The 18,617-nt window shown below is 49.7% G+C and overlaps 1 protein-coding gene across 2 annotated transcripts in view; it reads right to left on the bottom strand.

The window, feature by feature from the left end:
• The window catches only part of LOC146834640 (di-N-acetylchitobiase-like), a 77,092-nt gene that overhangs the window by 20,780 nt on the left and 37,695 nt on the right, over positions 1-18,617 (bottom strand). For both annotated transcript variants that reach the window (XR_014960648.1, XM_085602110.1), the window contains exon 5: positions 17,085-17,182. Coding sequence is in view for 1 of the 2 variants with exons in the window: in XM_085602110.1 (XP_085458236.1) it covers positions 17,085-17,182 (98 nt within the window). In the remaining variant the exon portion in view is untranslated. The remainder of the gene's footprint in view (positions 1-17,084; positions 17,183-18,617) is intronic.

Here is an 18,617-nt window from a genome sequence, read left to right as displayed (position 1 = left end):
AAAGCTTTTGATTCCCTCCGGTGGGACTTTCTATTCGCAGTTATGATGGAGATGCAGCTGGGAGACGGCTGGTTGCAATGGTTTAAGCTCCTCTACAAGAGCCCGAGTGCACGAGTACGGACAGGAGGCACAATCTCGTGCCCCTACCCCATCTATAGGGGGACTAGGCAGGGTTGCCCGTTATCCCCATTGATCTTTGCACTCGCCATGGAACCTCTGGCCGCTCGCATACGGAGGGAGGCGGAGGGTGTGGGGATACCGATAGAGGGAGCGAATCATATCATTTCCTTATACGCGGACGATGTCCTGATTTATTTGAGAGACGGCTCTATGGGAGTCCAGATGATCATGGACTTGTTTGGAGAATTCGCAGCCTTTTCAGGCCTACGAGTGAATACACGAAAGACTTTGGTCTTCCCGCTTAAACCTAGGATGCCTCGACCTTTGACAGTGCCGAACACATTGGTATGGGCACCGGTATCCATTAAATACCTCGGGATTCAGATATACCACACACAGATGGATATGTTCGAAGGGAATCTTGGGGCTTCTTTGAGAAGCCTCAGGTCCCAGATCACAATCTGGCGATCAATAAAGTTGCCCCTTATTGCCCGCCTGGCACTTTCTAAAATGGTGATGCTCCCCCGGTTTTTATATTACTTTGTGAACCTTCCAGTGCTGATCCCAGGGCTTGGTTTCAGACGTTAGATGAACTCCTGCGTTCTCTTGTATGGGATGGTGGCCGGAACCGGGTATCGTTGCAAACGTTGAGGCTGCCGTTGGCTTCTGGAGGACTCGGAGCCCCGGATTTCGAGGGGTACTATCTGGCGGCACAGCTGCAGTGGCTGTCTCGCTGGTTGGACGGTAGAGACAGTGACACTATATCGCTACCGATGGGGATGGCTCCAGCCCGGTTATATCCTCGACTTTTGGATAAGCGGCAAAAGGTGCTACCTATGGGGGTACTACTTTCGTTGGCAGTGAAATGCTGGGACCGCTGTGTGACATGTTCCAGAGCCCGAACACGGTATGCTCCGGGTATCCCCCTTACAGATATCCCGCAGGCGGGAAGAGGACCACCGCTTACACACTGACAGTTGACTGGGTGGTATGAGGCGGGGATACACACCATTGGGGATTGTTATAGGGATGGTGAGTGGCTCCCTCTAGAGGAATTCCTGGAATATCATGAGCTCCCGGCGGGACAGTTCTTGAATTACCATAGGCTGAGACGGGCCATAGTTGAGTTATGGGGACCCCACACTACGGAACTGGAACGACACTCGGCACTGGAAGCGGTGGCAACTTTGGGCTCGGCGGGCCACCTGATCAGATGGCTGTAATTGGCAATAAGGGGTTTGACGCCAGAGGAATTGGGAGGCCTTAGGGGGAGATGGGCGGATTCCATAGGTAGGCCTTTCACAGATCAAGAATGGCAGAAAGTCATACGAAGCCCCAAGAATGTATCTAGAAACATGGCATTTAAGGTGCTACAGTTTAATGTGCTCCACAGGACATACCTGGCACCGCATAGGCTGAATACCATTTATCATCGGACGGACATCTCCTGCGCTAGATGTGCAGCCCTAGACACAGACTTTGACCATATGATGTGGTCTTGCCCCCAGCTTGCTGTGTATTGGGGTGAGGTCCTGGCACAAGTTAACAAAGTACTGGATAGGACTCTGGCATGTACCCCAGAGGTCTGTTTACTGGGTCTCTATCCTAGACTAAAGTCTCGCAAGCTGGGGCACCGGTTTGTAGACTTAGCGCTCTTATTGGCAAAGAGGCAGATAGCGCTTAGGTGGAAGGCTAAAATTACCCCGTTTATAATGCTCTGGGGAGCAGAGGTCACAAGATGGGCAAGGGCGGAGGAGAAGGCCCTTATTACAGAAGACAGAATCACCAAGAGGCGCAAACCGTTTGCCGAGCGCTGGGGAGCTATTGTTCAGGCATGGGAGTCTAGGGATGATCCGGAGAGGAGTGATAGTGCGGAGCTGGAGACACTGGAGGACCAGAGAGAGGGGTTGGGTGAAGCAGTGGGGGCAAAAATATTGGCTAGACGGACCCTGGGCTTGAGACGTGGTGATATAGGTATTTCCTTGCCTCTCTCCCTCGTGTTTTTTTTTTTTTGCTTTCCTTTTCTTGTTCTCTGCCCCCCCCCCCCGCCTTTGTTGAGGGGGATCCACACTGATGGTAATGCATGTCTCTAGAGGACCATGGGATAGGGGTAGGCTCCTGGCGGGATTCTGTTATTGTTTGGTGGTTTGGTTACCCTATAAAGGGACTGAGATCAGTTATGAATATTTTGAGCATATACAGAGTGTTTTGGCCTCATTAAAATTGTCATGTAAGAAATAGAGTTAAGGAGACACCTAGACCTTGTCAACCCCCTTGAAGCTATGAATAGGGGGGAATTCTGGCAAAGATCCCTACATAAACCATAAGAGGCAAAGGAATGATGGCTTTCTGAAACTGTACTCAAGGTAACAGGGATTTTATTTGTTTCCTTCTCCTGCCTAATCTTGGTATAATGCAAAATGTACTGTATCACGAAGATCCTTTCTTTTTTTGTTATATGATAACTTGTGAAAATGCCAATAAAAATAATTTTAAAAAACAAAAAACATTGTAATGTTCCATGCCCCCACGTAATGTTCTATACCACGGAGAAGTGCGCACGGGTGAAACGTCCCTATCTAATGTTTATTGCACACGCAACTGCCCACAAGTCAAACTCTATAGTTTGCAGCTCAACACGCCCGCCACTGCGGTTCGCTGACACGGAAAAGTACGAACGAGTGAAACCGTATTGCAGCGTGTAAACACAGCCAGTCCTGCCCAAAAACATAAGTTACGTGGCTAACACCAGAGCAACAGTTGTATTTAAAGCATAACATATTGTAATGTTCCATGCCCCCATGTAATGTTCTATACCATAGAAGTGTGCGCACGGCTGAAACCGTATTGCATTGTGTAACCACACCTAGTCCCGCGAAAGAACGCAATTTATGTGGCTTACACCACAGGCTCAATTATATTTAAAAGCATAACATACTGTAATGTTCCATGCCCCCAAGTAATGTTCTATACCTAGGAGAAGTGCGCACTGGTGAAACTGTCCCTATATAGTGTTTATTGCACGCGCAACTGCCCACGGGTCAAACTGTATAGTTTGCAAATCGACACGCCCGCCACTGCGCTTTCATGCTATCCTCTTAGGTATAGCGCTTATATCTGAAAGTTGCAATAAGCGCTGTATTGCACCATAAGTTGATGGCCGCAATATATAGACAGAGTATATTTTTAAATGTGGCGTGTAAACACGGGCATTCCCTCTAAAGAATGTCATTTGTGTGGATAACAGCAGAACCTTAATTCCATGCCACGGAAAAGTGCGCACGAGTGAAACCGTATTGCAGCGTGTAAACACAGCCAGTCCTGCCCAAAACATAAGTTACGTGGCTAACACGAGAGCAACAATTGTATTTAAAGCTTAACATATTGTAATGTTCCATGCCCCATGCAGCCAACTACAGAAGTGCGACACGAGCCTGCAACCAGGGGATAGGACAAGCCGCAGCCAACTACAGAAGCGCGATGCATGAGCAGAGCACGCAGCGAACACGAGCCTGAGAAGTGGTACAACTGACGTCAGGGAAAACAAAGATGGCGAGCACTTGTCCGGATGGGCCGACCTAAAAGTCCACAGGGCGGTAACCGAAATGGCCGAAAGCTAATCGAGCACATGAGCGCGAGCACATCTCCAGTCCGGAAAGGAGGGAACGTCAAAGCGCGCCAGGCGCACGTTGTACTGATACGCCTGTCCGGGCGCGTGCACATCTCCTGTCCCCCTTCGGCCAAGAAACCGACAACAATGGATCTCGCCATACGAGCAGCGCATGCGCTGCATCGCTAGGCGAGACCTAAAAATACATAAATCAGTGTTGAACTTCCAGACTGATAAAAGGGGCTTAACACCACAAGGAAGATGCAAATTGATTCTTCTCTGTGCAGGTATGACAGGAGCGACAAATGCTGGGGGCTGAGGTTAGTGCACGTCTCACTAAATGTGTGAAATTATCATGAACAAGGACCTTAGACGATGCAGGTGGCTGTGGTTTTATTAGCCTTCTTTTTGTTAAAGGAAGAGTACTAGTAACAACAAGCATTTGCAATGCAATAGGTCTCACATTTACGCAAGTTTGAGCTATTGGCATTTTAAATGACAATGCCTTTTATTTGTGTTTTGATTTTTAAAACCTAAATAAAAGATCAATAGCTTCAACTCGCGTAAATGAGAGACCTATTGCATTGCAAATTCTTGTTTCATCCCAGCTACTTGGCGCTGCCCTGCATGGCAATTCCTACCCGGAGAATGACAATGCTGTCCAGAACTGCCCATTCCTTCCAGACTTCAGTGACCTTGCATTGCCACCACTTTTACCCTTACTTTATCAGTACCACAGAATCAGTACTTCAAGGTTATTTTTTGCCCAAATATTCTTCTGGGGGACAGTTCCATGGATTTACAATACAGTCAGTAAATCAAGGCCATTACACTACAAGTCTTTGCTCATAGGCAGGACCACTGGAATAACGCAATATTGTGACCGCCGCATTCTCTGAGTATTTACATATTTTCTACACTTGATGCATGATTCAGATCTTCTGTATCAGTTGAAAAATTTATTCTAGCTCAGATGGCTCAAAATAGTCTTTAAAAAGCATCAGCCGTGGACTCCCAGGGGGATAGATGCTTTGCAAAGATTAACTGTCACCATTTCGTTGCAGACGGCTGTATTCGGGTATTAGAGTGGTGCTAATGAGAAGAAACGTTTGCCCAGACAGTACTACTGTGTTGTAAAATGACAAAATAGCAAAATATTGTGACAGAATGTGCCATATTGCGCGGCATCATTGCACTTCTTGTGTGCCTAATTACGTTTGTATCTCTCCAGTCCCTGCAGCACCTGTTCTGACCTGGGTCTCAGGCTCTACAACAGCTCTGCTGACCTGGTTTTCTGGCTCTACAATAGCTCTGCTGACCTGGTTTTCTGGCTCTACAGTAGCTCTGTTGACCTGCTTTTCTGGCTCTACAGCAGCTCTGCTGACCTGTTTCTCAGGCTCTACAGCAGATTTGCTCTCCCGGTTCTCTGGCTCTAGGGTGGCTATGCTGACCTGGTTCTATAGCTGTAGAGTGGCTCTGCTGACCTGGTTCTCTGGCTCTACAACGGCTCTGCTGACCTGGTCTTCAGGCTCTACAGTAGCTTGCTTACCCGGTTCTCTGGTTCTAGAGCGGCTCTGCTGGCCTCGTTCTCTGGCTCTAGAGCGGCTCTGCTAACCTGGTTCTCCGGCTCTAGAGCGACTCTGCTGACCTGGTTCTCTGGCTCTAGAGCGGCTCTGCTAACCTGGTTCTCTGGCTCTAGAGCTGCTCTGCTGACCTGGTTCTCTGGCTCTAGAGCGGCTCTGCTGACCTGGTTCTCTGGCTCTAGAGCGGCTCTGCTGACCTGGTTCTATGGCTTTACAGTAGCTCTGCTGACCAGGTTCTCTGGCTCTACAGCAGCTCTGCTGACCTGGTTCTCAGGCTCTACAGCAGCTTGCTGACCTGGTTCTCAGGCTCTACAGCAGCTTCCTGTCAGGATCTGAGATACAAGGTTGAGAACCACTCACCTGGTACGCCGGATACAGCGGGAGCGATGCTGATACTCCCCTCCCCCTATGTGGTGTTGCCCGCCTAACCCTGAATGATACGTCTAGCGTGACACACCACCTAAAGGGGGAGAAGGAATGGAAGCGAACCCCGGAAAGGGGACAGGTAAGACTTCCGTGGGGTGAGGTGATCTTCCGAAAGGAACCGTGATCTCGGGTAACCCTGGAAAGAAAGAACAGAGTGAGCTACGGAAATCAGGATTGGACCATAGCACAGGAGAGATTTACAGAGAGCCCCAAGATTGAGACCGTACTCACAAGTCCAGCGGGATGACCTCGAAATGATGCTGTGGGTTATGCCGCTCTCCAAGCCTTTCACGCGGCTTCAAGCGCATACGGAAGAAGAAACCTTGGTCGCTCTCCGAGCCTTTCAATCGGCTCCAAGCGGGACGGAAGGAGTGTTCTGCAAGACGCAGGTAGTTCCTGTCGCACCGTGCAGAATCCGGTAATCGGGAAAGGTGCACCGGAAGGAAGCCACAAAGAATAACGGGAGCGGTACCACAACCCTTGGAGGGCGAACGCGGCGTCCGGATAAGGCGTCCCTGCGTTCGTGCCTGGAAGGATTGGGATGTGGTAGCGCCTAGGTCAAAACGGGAGTGAAGGGTCGGGTAGAAGTCGGGAGACTTGCGGTGTTGCAGCTCAGGTGAAGCCCCGGTAGGCGGGGCGCGAGAACTCCGTAGAGGACTCTCTGGAGGGCAGGCAGATGTAAGCGTCTTCGGCGAGTTGGAAATGTACTTCGCGTCGGGGCTCCTCGTCCCCCGTGGTGGTTATCTGCCGCAGGTAGTTGCACAGCTTGGAATAGTTCTCGGCACGACGGGAGAACGCTAGCAGCGTTCTGGGCTCGTTGGGATTCGAGTTCTGATTGACAAGCACCGGAGCGAAGGAAGGCGGGGCCTATATAGGTCCCGAGGGCGTGCCTACCGCTCCGCATGCTGGGAGATGTAGTCCCTCGCCCCGCACTCGCTTCCCTCGCGCCGCGCTGAAGGTCCGAGTCGTGACAGAACCCCCCTTTCGCGCCCGGCGTCTCGACGGGCCTCCAGGTGTGGAAGGGTGGGTTGCGTGAAATCTCTTCAGTAGATCAGGGCAGTGCAAATTAGCTATGGGTTCCCACGATCTCTCCTCTGGTCCGTATCCTTTCCAGTCAATAAGGTAGAGGAGTCTCCCCCTCACCCGTTTCACGTCTAGAATCCTCTTTACCTCATATTCCTCCCCCTCGTCATCCAAGAGAGGCAGGGGTTTTTGATGGAGTCTGGTATGAGGGAGGCACGGTTTCAACAGCGATACGTGGAATACAGGGTGGATTTTCCACGACGCGGGGAGGCCTAGCTTCATGGCTACTGGATTTATCACTTTCTCTATGGCATACGGCCCTACGTATCGTGGCTGCAGACGGGTGTTGCCCTTGAACCTTAGGTACTTAGTGTTAAGCCATACCCTGTCCCCCACCCCATACGCTGGCTCAGGAGATCTTCGTTTGTCCGCGTACTGTTTGTCATGCTTCTGAGCGGCTGCTAATCTTGCCTTGGCTGCCTGGAGAACGGAACGAAGGTGTGAGTGATGTTCTTGTATGGTGGGATGTAGTGTTTGCACTGGCCATTCGAAGGGTAGCATGTTAGGGTGGTGACCTGATAGACAATAGAAAGGCGAGCACCCCAACGAGGAATGCTCGGCGTTGTTATATGCGAACTCCGCTAGCCACAGCAGTCTGCCCCACTCCCCCTCATGTGAGATCGTGAAGCACCGGAGGTATTGTTCTAAGGTTTGATTTAACCTCTCCGTTTTTCCGTCTGTCTGTGGGTGATAGCTTGTGGACAGGCGTGCGTCAATGCTCATCGCCACGCACAAGGCCTTCCAGAAGCGAGAGGTGAATTGCGTCCCTCGGTCCGTGATGAGAACAGCCGGTATTCCGTGTAACCGCACAATCTGTTGCAGAAAAATGAGGGCCAGCTCGGAGGACGAAGGCAGTTTGTCAAGGGCAAGAAAGTGTCCCATTTTAGTAAGGTGGTCAACTACTACCAAGATGGTAGTTAGGCCCAGACTAGGGGGCATGTCCACGATAAAGTCCATGGACACCGTGTGCCAGGGATACGGAGGAATCGGGATCGAACGCAGCATTCCACACGGCTTCCTATGCTGTGCTTTACCTTGAGCGCACACAGCACACCCCGAGACGTAGTTTATGGTATCTGGTCCCAAGGTACTCCACCAGAAGTATCTTTGCAGGGCGTGCGTAGTTTTGCGGGCTCCCAAATGCCCCCCTAACGGAGTATCATGTACCCAGTGCAGAGCCAGCTGCCGTAACTCCTCGGCAGGAAGAAATAGTTTTTTCTCATGATACAAGCGGCTCTGAGAGGCGAAACGACGGGAGGGGTTTTCTGCTACCCAGGCAGGCGAGTCCATCTTCTCGGTCTGAGCTCGTACATCCGCTAGAAAGTCGTCAATGCTGGTTGCGGCAAGGAGATCCTCTGGAAAGGAGGCCTTTTGCAGGATGATGGGGGGTTCCTCGAGGGGTAAGTCACTGGGTTCCTGAGGGTGCTGAAGTCGGGATAAGGCATCTGCTTTGCCGTTTTGTGGTCCTGGGCGATACCGAATCACAAAATCATAGTCGGAAAAAAATAAAGACCAGCGGAGTTGTCTGGGAGTGAGAGCCCTGGCTGTCTTCAGAAACAGGAGATTCCGGTGGTCCGTGAATATCTCCACCGTGTGTCGAGCTCCCAGTAGATAGTGTCTCCACTCTTCACATCCTTTCTTAATCGCCAGCAGCTCCTTATCCGTGGTACTATAGTTGATTTCACACGCTGACAGTTTCCTGGAAAAGAAGGCGATGGGATGGAGTTGGCCCGTATCTGGATGGCGTTGCGACAGTATGCCTCCCACTGCAAAATGCGACGCATCCGTTTCCAATACGAAGGGCTGCGTCGCATCTGGATGCCGCAACACCGGTGCGGTAGTGAAGCATTGTTTCAGGGCCTGAAACGCTTGTTCCGCTTCTTCCGACCACTCGAAAGTAGCTCCCTTTCGCAGCAATTTGGTAAGTGGCTGGATGATATGAGAGAAGCCCTGTATAAATCTTCGATAAAAATTTGCGAAGCCTATGAAACTTTGCAAGGATTTCACCGAGGCGGGAGTTTTCCATTGGATAATGGCTTGTGTCTTCTTGTCATCCATGCACACTCCACCCGGACCGATGACATAGCCCAGGAAGTCTACCTCAGGGACGTGGAATAGGCACTTTTCCAGTTTTGCGTAAAGCGAGTATCGTTTTAGTCGCTCTAGTACCTCTGAGACATGATGCACGTGCTCTTCCATGGTGACAGAATAGACAAGGATGTCGTCTATATAGACGATGCAGGAGACATCCAAGAGTCCTCTCAGCACTTCGTCCATAAAGAATTGGAAGGCGGCGGGGGCGTTGCAGAGACCGAAGGGCATCACTCGGTACTCGTAGAGCCCGAACTTTGTTCGGAACGCCGTCTTCCACTCATCCCCCCGCCTTACCCTGACCAGATGATACGCCCCCCTAAGATCGAGCTTAGTAAAGACCTTGGCCGTTTTTAACTGGTCCAGCAGCACGGGAATCAAGGGGAGCGGGTACCGATTCTTTATGGTCACCTTGTTAATGGCACGAAAGTCAATACAGGCTCTCAATCCCCCTTCCTTCTTCGGTATAAAGAAGATCGGCGAGGACGCGGGAGAGGAAGATGCGCGTATGAATCCCGATGCCAACATGTCCGCTAGATATTGCTGCAGGTAGGTTGTTTCAGCTTCGGTGAGGGCATAGACCCTGCTGCAGGGAATGCTAGCCCCGGCTTCCAATTCAATAACACAATCGTACTCCCTGTGGGGGGGCAGCTGACTGGCTTCCTTTTTGTCAAACACTGTTTTGAACTCATCATATACTGCCGGTAGGGTCGATAGACAGCATACCTGCTGTTCCACGCCTGCACTCGCGAGCATCGCTGCTGGACTCGACTTAGATAGGGCGTGGTTCTCTACTTCCCTGGTACAGTGCTCTCGACAAAAAGGAGAGTTCAGCGACACGGTGCGCGCGGCCCATCTTACCAGCGGGTCGTGTAAGGTCAACCACGGCATTCCTAAAATCAGTTTAAACTGGGGAGCATCGATCAGGTCAAAACGTATACGTTCGACATGGTTTTCTCCAATCTGCATCCGGAGTGGGTGTGTGTGAAACCGCACAGGACCCGACGTTAGAGCAGATCCGTCCACCGCCTTCACCATCTCAGGCGCCTCCTTCTGATCGCAAGGCAGATGCAGCTCTCTGGCGTACTGTTGGTCTATGAAATTTCCAGTTGCCCCCGAGTCCAGTAAGGCATGGACAACCACTGATATCTCCGAGGGTAAGTCCAGAACCGCACAAATGTTCATGTGGGCCACGGAGGATTGCAAGGTGTTAGCGACTGCGGGTGAGACCTTCGTGTCCATAGGCCTCAAACAGGGGGTCTCCAACCTGTTTGAGGATGTTGGTTTTCCGGATATTCTGCCTCTGTGTTAACCACCGACAGAGTTTTGTGCACTGGTCCTCCTGGACTGGCCGTTTTCATCCGGCTCTTGCATTCTTTGATGAAATGCCCGGGTTTCCCGCAGTACAAGCATAACTTCTGACTTCTCCTCTTCTCTCTTTCGGCTGGACTCAGGGGGCCTCGTATACCCCCGATCTGCATAGGCTCGGAGCCGTCGCTTGGAGAGATTCGGTCCTCAGGACTAACACGGGGCCTCGAAGGGATGAATCGTAGTTCTAGTCGTAGCTTATCCCCTTTTCGTTCCAGAAGACGATGGTCTAACTGGACGGTTAGGTCAATGAGATCATCACACGTAGAAGGTAGCTGAACCACTTGGGCCAGGACGTCCTTCAACTCCCCTCGTAGTCCTTGATAAAATAGCGATGTCCTCTTTTCTTCGGGCCACTCAGTCTCCACAATCAACCTATTGAAAGTGGTAATGTACGTAAGCAAGTCCTGAGTACCTTGCTTGAGAGCGAGGAGTTCTTTATCCAGGGACAGTTGATGACCCTTCCGATCAAACAGCCGTCGCATTTCTACGCAGAAATTCGGGAAGTGGTATAATACCGGGTCGTCACGTTCTATCAAGGGAAAAGACCAATTCGCTGCGTTGCCTCCGAGGTAAGACAGCACAAAAGCAGTTTTTGCTTGATCTGTTGGAAAGACCGCAGGTTTGCACAAGAAATGCAGTCTACACTGCCCCATGAATACTCCAAACTTCTTTGGGTCCCCAAAGAACCTTTCCGGAGGGGCGAGGGGAAGATGCATAGGCTGTATGACGTGTATAGGAGTGGAACCCGTCTGCGGCACTGAAGCAAAGGAGGTATGTGGGAAGACCCCTGTGCCCTGTCCCCCCGCTGCCGTGGTAGCTCCCCCATCCATAGCAGGCGTTTGCGAAAAGGGGGGTGGCAGTGTCCAGCCTCTGATATAAGAGCTTCCTCCTGCCCCTGTACCCTTTTGGCGGGAGAGGCCTGCCACTTCTCTTCGCATAGTGCCCATCTCTTGTTTAAGAGCGGAGGTTTCTGCCCGAGAGGCATCCACTTCTCCTCGCAAGGCCGTTAAGGTTTCCAATATAGCGGTCAGGGTAGTATCCGCATCCATCGCTCAGGCTGTACGTATTCGTGGGCTTGTCAACCTGTCAGGATCTGAGATACAAGGTTGAGAACCACTCACCTTGTACGCCGGATACAGCGGGAGCGATGCTGATACTCCCCTCCCCCTATGTGGTGTTGCCCGCCTAACCCTGAATGATACGTCTAGCGTGACACACCACCTAAAGGGGGAGAAGGAATGGAAGGGAACCCCGGAAAGGGGACAGGTAAGACTTCCGGGGGGTGAGGTGATCTTCCGAAAGGAACCGTGATCTCGGGTAACCCTGGAAAGAAAGAACAGAGTGAGCTACGGAAATCAGGATTGGACCATAGCACAGGAGAGATTTACAGAGAGCCCCAAGATTGAGACCGTACTCACAAGTCCAGCGGGATGACCTCGAAATGATGCTGTGGGTTATGCCGCTCTCCAAGCCTTTCACGCGGCTTCAAGCGCATACGGAAGAAGAAACCTTGGTCGCTCTCCGAGCCTTTCAATCGGCTCCAAGCGGGACGGAAGGAGTGTTCTGCAAGACGCAGGTAGTTCCTGTCGCACCGTGCAGAATCCGGTAATCGGGAAAGGTGCACCGGAAGGAAGCCACAAAGAATAACGGGAGCGGTACCACAACCCTTGGAGGGCGAACGCGGCGTCCGGATAAGGCGTCCCTGCGTTCGTGCCTGGAAGGATTGGGATGTGGTAGCGCCTAGGTCAAAACGGGAGTGAAGGGTCGGGTAGAAGTCGGGAGACTTGCGGTGTTGCAGCTCAGGTGAAGCCCCGGTAGGCGGGGCGCGAGAACTCCGTAGAGGACTCTCTGGAGGGCAGGCAGATGTAAGCATCTTCGGCGAGTTGGAAATGTACTTCGCGTCGGGGCTCCTCGTCCCCCGTGGTGGTTATCTGCCGCAGGTAGTTGCACAGCTTGGAATAGTTCTCGGCACGACGGGAGAACGCTAGCAGCGTTCTGGGCTCGTTGGGATTCGAGTTCTGATTGACAAGCACCGGAGCGAAGGAAGGCGGGGCCTATATAGGTCCCGAGGGCGTGCCTACCGCTCCGCATGCTGGGAGATGTAGTCCCTCGCCCCGCACTCGCTTCCCTCGCGCCGCGCTGAAGGTCCGAGTCGTGACACTTGCTGACCCTGTTCTCTGGCTCTAGAGTGGCTATGCTGGCCTGGTTCTCTGGCTCTTGAGCGGCTTTGCTGACCTGGTTCTCTAGGCTCTTGAGCGGCTCTGCTGACCTGGTTCTCTAGGCTCTTGAGCGGCTCTGCTGACCCGGATCTCTGGCTCTAGAGCACCTCTGCTGACCTGGTTCTCTGGCTCTAGAACGGCTCTGCTGACCCAGTTCTCTGGCTCTAGTGCGGTTTGCTGACCCGGTTCTCTGGCTCTAGAGCGGCTTGCTGACCCGGTTCACTGGCTCTAGAGCGGCTTGCTGACCAGGTTCTCTGGCTCTAGAGCGGCTTGCTGACCCGGTTCTCTGGCTCTAGAGCGGCTTGCTGACGCGGTTCTCTGGCTCTAGAGCGGCTTGCTGATCTGGTTCTATGGCTCTAGAGCAGCTCTGCTGACCCGGTTCTATGGCTCTACAGGAGCTCTGCTGACCTGGTTCTCTGTCTCTACAGCGACCACGCTGACCTGGTTCACTGGCTCTACAGCAGGTCTGCTGACCTGGCACTCTGGCTCTAGAGCAGCTCTGCTGACCTGGTTCTCTGGGTCTAGAGCAGCTCTGCTGACTTGGTTGTATGGCTCTACAGTGGCTCAGCTGACCTGGGTTCTATGGCGCTACAGCGGCTCTGCTGACCTGGATCTCAGGCTCTACAACGGATCTGCTGACCTGGTTCTCAGGCTCTACAGTAGCTTTGCTGACCTGGTTCTCTGGCTCTACAGCAGCTCTGCTGACCTGGTTCTCCAGCACTAGAGCAACTCTGCTGATCTGGTTCTCTGGCTCTACAGCAGCTTGCTGACCTGGTTTTCTGGCTCTAGAACAGCTCTGCTGACCTGGTTCTCAGGCTCTACAGCAACTTGCTGACCTGGTTTTCCGGCTCTACTGACCTGGTTCTCAGGCTCTACAGCAGCTTGTGGACCTGGTTTTCTTGCTCTAGAGAGGCTCTGCTGGCCTGGTTCTCTAGCTCTAGAGCAGCTCTGCTGACCCGGTTCTCAGGCTCTAGAGCGGCTCTGCTGACCTGGTTCTATGGCTCTACAACGGCTCTGCTGACCTGGTTCTCTGGCTCCCCAGCAGCTCTGCTGACCTGGTTCTCTGGCTCCCCAGCAGCTCTGCTGACCTGGTTCTCTGGCCCCCCAGCAGCTCTGCTGACCTGGTTCTCTGGCTCTACAGCAGATTGCTGACCTGGTTCTCTGGCTCCCCAGCAGCTCTGCTGACCTGGTTCTCTGGCTCCTCAGCAGCTCTGCTGACCTGGTTCTCTGGCTCCCAAACAGCTCTGCTAGCCTGGTTCTCTGGCTCTAGAGCAGCTCTGCTGACCTGGTTTTCTGCTCTAGAGCAGCTCTGCTGGCCTGGTTCTTTGCTCTAGAGCAGCTCTGCTCTGCTGACCTGGTTCTCTGGCTCTAGAGCGGCTCTGCTGACCTGGTTCTCAGGCTCTACAGCCACACGCTAAAACCCCGAATACAAATACCAGAAAAGCTGTCGCCATTGTGAAAACAATATAGTGCTTACCGACTAATGAAGGAGACGGTGTAACGCCACAAGTAAAAGATCCAGTCTTGATGGGTGGTTCCAAAAAGAGACAGGGCGGTAACAAGGAGGGACTAAGAAGCCTCATTATCAATCAGAAGCCAGCATTTACCATGGATGATGAAGCCAGCCAATGAAAAATATGGGCGTCCACTCCACTTCTAAAACATACCGTAATACAACATGCCTCGCAAAGCGAGCAGCGCATGCGCTGCAATGCTAGGCTCAACCTAAGAAGAACCCGACTGGTGCAGACCAAAAGTCTTGGATATGCAATGTTGTGCTGTGTTATGTGTATCTGTAGAGCACACATATCACCAGGGAGGGTATAATTAAACCCCGAGAAGGATAGAGCGGTCTTGGCAGTGACCTATTGATAAAGCCAGGTTTGACGTTTTTTGTTAAATTCAAGTACCGATTTGGCAACTTTGAGTTGGGGGGAGGTCATTCCAGACTTAGGGGCCAGGTGCGAAAATGCACAGCCAACGGTTTTTGCTCTTCAGATGCAGGGAACATGGGAGCAGGAGGCTAGCTGGGTGGAGTTTTCTGATAGGGGTGTGGAATCTGATGCAGCTGCTCACATATGCGGGGCCTTGATTATGTAGGACTTAGCTTTGTATGGGTCTGTAAGGAACTTGACAAATGCACATTTGAGGACTGGGAGCTAGTGGAAGTCTTTGAGATCAGTGGAAATGTGGATGTGTAGTTGGAGTTTGAGCGTGAGCATGAGTTTAGCTGCTGCATTTGGATGACCTAAAGTCTGTTGGTGAGTTGTTCTGTGATAACAGCGTAGAGTGATTTCTGTAGTGCCGTTTGCTGGTGATCAAGGCCTGTGGGAGGATTCTTTCGGGGTTGAGAATGAGCCATCTGAAGGGTTTTCTGAGAAGTTTGAGGGTGCAGAAACAGACGGAAACTATCACGTTGATCTAACTGGTCATCGAGAATTGTTAGTCAACCACTATTTCTAGATTTCTGGCTTAGTTAGACGAGCTGGGTGTCGGTTCTAGTATGGCTAGGAACCAAGCTAGATCATTTTCTGTACCTGAAATAATCAAATGTTATGAAGACTGCCATGTTTAGGGAGATGAAGTCAGGTCTGACCAGAAGGTTGCCCTCTGCAAGCCTCAATGGATGCTCTCTGAGAAGGAGATCAAGAGAATCCTCAGACCCCTTAAATCTATGACCTAGGCAGCTGTAACTCAGGAGACATTACGAAGATGAGCTGGCAAAACGTCTTGGACTGAGCTGTTCCAGTACATCAGGATGTACAGCCCTGTGAACCCACGCTGCCCACAGACTCCTACAAACTCACAATTCTCTTCTCCTGAACACTGATCTACAGCACATCAATAAGAGAGGCTCGATCCAAAAGAAGGTTACTCTTACCCCTATGTGGGGTGTTCAGGTTGCAGGTTGAATGTCAGTTCTTGGATGTTTGCAGAATATACAAGTGGGACTGGAAAGACTACCTAGATCTGTTTGAGAGAGTTATTTTTCATGTTTTAAGAGGTCGAGCAGAGGTGTCTGGACATTGTGTAACCCATAACAGGGCTATTCAGCACTTTTGCACAGATTGGTTGTCCTGACTGAAAGCATAGAGTCCATTTATTCTCCCGGATCCAAACAGGTTTACACGTCAAACGGATTAGGAGAGTGGCGCACGCCCTAAGCATCTAGAGGCGTACGGTAGACTTTAAGCATTTCCCACGGTGAAGGACCTGAAAAAGAAAGTGATTAAGAAGGTACTGGAGGATCCCAGTTGTTTTTTTCAGTCTCAAATTTCCACCCAAACCATTATAAAAAAAGACTTGGTCACTGGGAAAGAGGAGGGTTTTTAAAAAGGAGTGGTCAATCTCAACTCAAACGTAATGACGGTTGTGCATGGCAAATGACCCTGATCTACAAAAGACATATGGAAAACATAAGGGGGGAGACACACGTGCGCACATCCTATATACACATAAAGATGATCTCATCCTTCGCCCTAAGATACAGATACTCTGAAATCGCCAACATTAAGGAAACTGATAACAAAATATGACATTTGTAATAACTGCCACCAACTTAGTAAAGTAAGATTCACTAAAAAGCCTCCAGTATCTGCATATCGTGCTAATGATTAAAGTTCCATTTTCAGATCCAGGAAATCTAGTCTGTGAAGGATATGGTATGTCATGAAATAGCTGAACATTTGGAGAGGAGAGGAAATGTCTAGGGACTTGGGTAGGTGCAAATCTGGACAGCACCAGTGCTTAGGTTTTCCCATTTCTTTTTACTCCTTTGCAAAGTGATGTGGGTTCCACCCCTTCATGAGAAGAACGTTCGGGTTCTAGAAAATGGAGGTTGCATATGTGCAATTAAGCTTTACTAGACAATATTTTGGTTTAATTTTCCACCACCTTTGCTACTCTTATATTGGTAATTGCAGTTTTTTTATAAGCTCTACAGAATTAGTTTTACAATATAAACCCTCTTTCTCTTTTCATTGTTAACATATCTAAACTATAATCCCGTATTTATAGGAAAACCTGCTGCCATTACCTACTTTCCATGTAAGGTCAACAAAAACAATTTGGGTGTTTTTTCAAATGTGTATGACTATACCTCCAGGAACCATGTGTGGAATGGAGCTCCTGCATGAAGCAGAAGTGAAAGCCACTTATGTGTCCATCTGAATTGTGCTCCTGTTTAATAAACACAGCTCTAACCCTTCAATTCAGTGCAAATTACCAAATTTAGAACATCATATACAACATAGTAAGACTGCTGGATGGTCTACAGCACCCATACTAGAAACGTATTGTGGAGGGTGGCAGTGAGGAGATACACAACAATTACACCAAAGCCTTTGAGTTCACAGAAGCACTGTACAAGCTGTATCTAAAGCCAGAGCCTGGAAAGCGCCAGCAATCCATTATATATAATTAAAAAATATATATATTTGGGGATTTCAGTCAGCTTACTTCTTAAATTTGTGACAGATAGAAGATGAAGATATTTAGCAGATATTCACTTTTTTGTACAGAGTATACATTCATGCATAATTTATAAACCAGGCAACATGAATACATTTTGATCTACCCTACCTCTGATAAATTAAGGCAAGCATAATCGTAGCCATACCAGGGGACACCCATCACAAGCTTCTTAGGATCAACATTCATATGAAGATAGTCATCATAAGCTTGTAAAAAAGGAAGAAAAAAAATACATGTATGACTATATACAAAACCAACAATATGTATTAAAAGCCAAAAGATCAGATTTGTAACTGTACAGACACTGAATATATTAATTCATGTGGGCATAAACCACCTGTGAAACCTTAAAATCTGAATCTCTCATTTTCTTAATTTAGCTGTGCTTCATTCATACTCACCTTTGATCTGTTTTCAGCCTGATTCTGTCCCTGACGCTACCTGCATAAACATTAGGTCACAAAGCTAAAGTTGAGACATTGTAGGCTGCGTAAACGTGCAGAGTCAGCTTGCTTGAAGGTTTTCAGGCAATAGTTAATCCTTAAGTAAAGTCTACTCAGAATAGCACATTTTGTTGTTCAGCCTTAAAACATAGAAATTGCACAAAACACCGAGGCTGACAGATTCTTGCCTTAGCTCATTTGTGTGTTCTTTCCAAAGTTCTATTTACCTCTGGGTATTCCTTGTTTGTCATCTTCCCTATAAAAACCCATGTAGCTATTGTTCAAGTGTGCTCCTTTCCTTGAGTAACTCCATGGTGCTCGTTGGATGGAGACCCATTCTGAATGCTTAATAAATTACCTATGGTTTGTACTTCGCTCCACTGTTGATTCCTCCTTATTTGATAAGAACCCGTGGTGAAGTGGTGATCCCTGCACCAGCAGGTTATTAATCAATCTGCTCCACACACCAAACATGGTGGCATTGTCAGCCCAATTTAGAGAGAAGCACAACAACAGATATTTATTAATTTATTACAAATTAAAAACGACTAATACCTGTCGCCCAAACCATTCTTATAGCTTTTGAGACCTGGAACAGCCCCGATTGTCACCTTTGCGGGAGTGCAATGGTTGGTAGTTGTGTTGGTTATTTCTCTGGCAGCGCTGGCAAAGGCAATGATTGGTGCAAGCTGCAGTGGCCTCCTGACGAGGGCCCTGGCACTTATTTACGAATTAAGCACTGGCATAGACATTCCTTTGTAACTGAAGGCCAAGCTACTCATTTGTATCATAATCTCCAACCAGTGGTTTCTTTGTCATACCCAAAGCCTCTGTTAAGATTCTGAGAAGGTCGAGGGAAAAAGGCTGAGGGGGCATGAAGAGCCCGGGTTCCAAGAACACTGCTGCTGCCTCCACCCGATTTTAAAGCAAGCAACAAGGGATAATTTACTGTACACGTAAAGGCGGAGATGGATGGGCTGTTTATAAATAAGAGGCGCAAACCTATAACGAAGAACTATGATATCAGATAAGCAATAAGCAATGTTTGCTTCTTCAGCATGTGATGCTCATTGTGTGTATCTGGTAGAGGACCAAAACTATGCAGTACCACGTTTAAGAATGGATTAAATATCACATCTGCACGCTCTCCTGGCAACAGATTCTTTCTTGCTTGCATCCTTGTTTTCCTCCCCTTTTG

This window comes from Triturus cristatus, chromosome 4_2, assembly GCF_964204655.1.
Source record: "Triturus cristatus chromosome 4_2, aTriCri1.1, whole genome shotgun sequence".
Lineage (NCBI taxonomy): Eukaryota > Metazoa > Chordata > Amphibia > Caudata > Salamandridae > Triturus > Triturus cristatus.
This window is presented reverse-complemented; position numbering and strand designations above follow the sequence as displayed.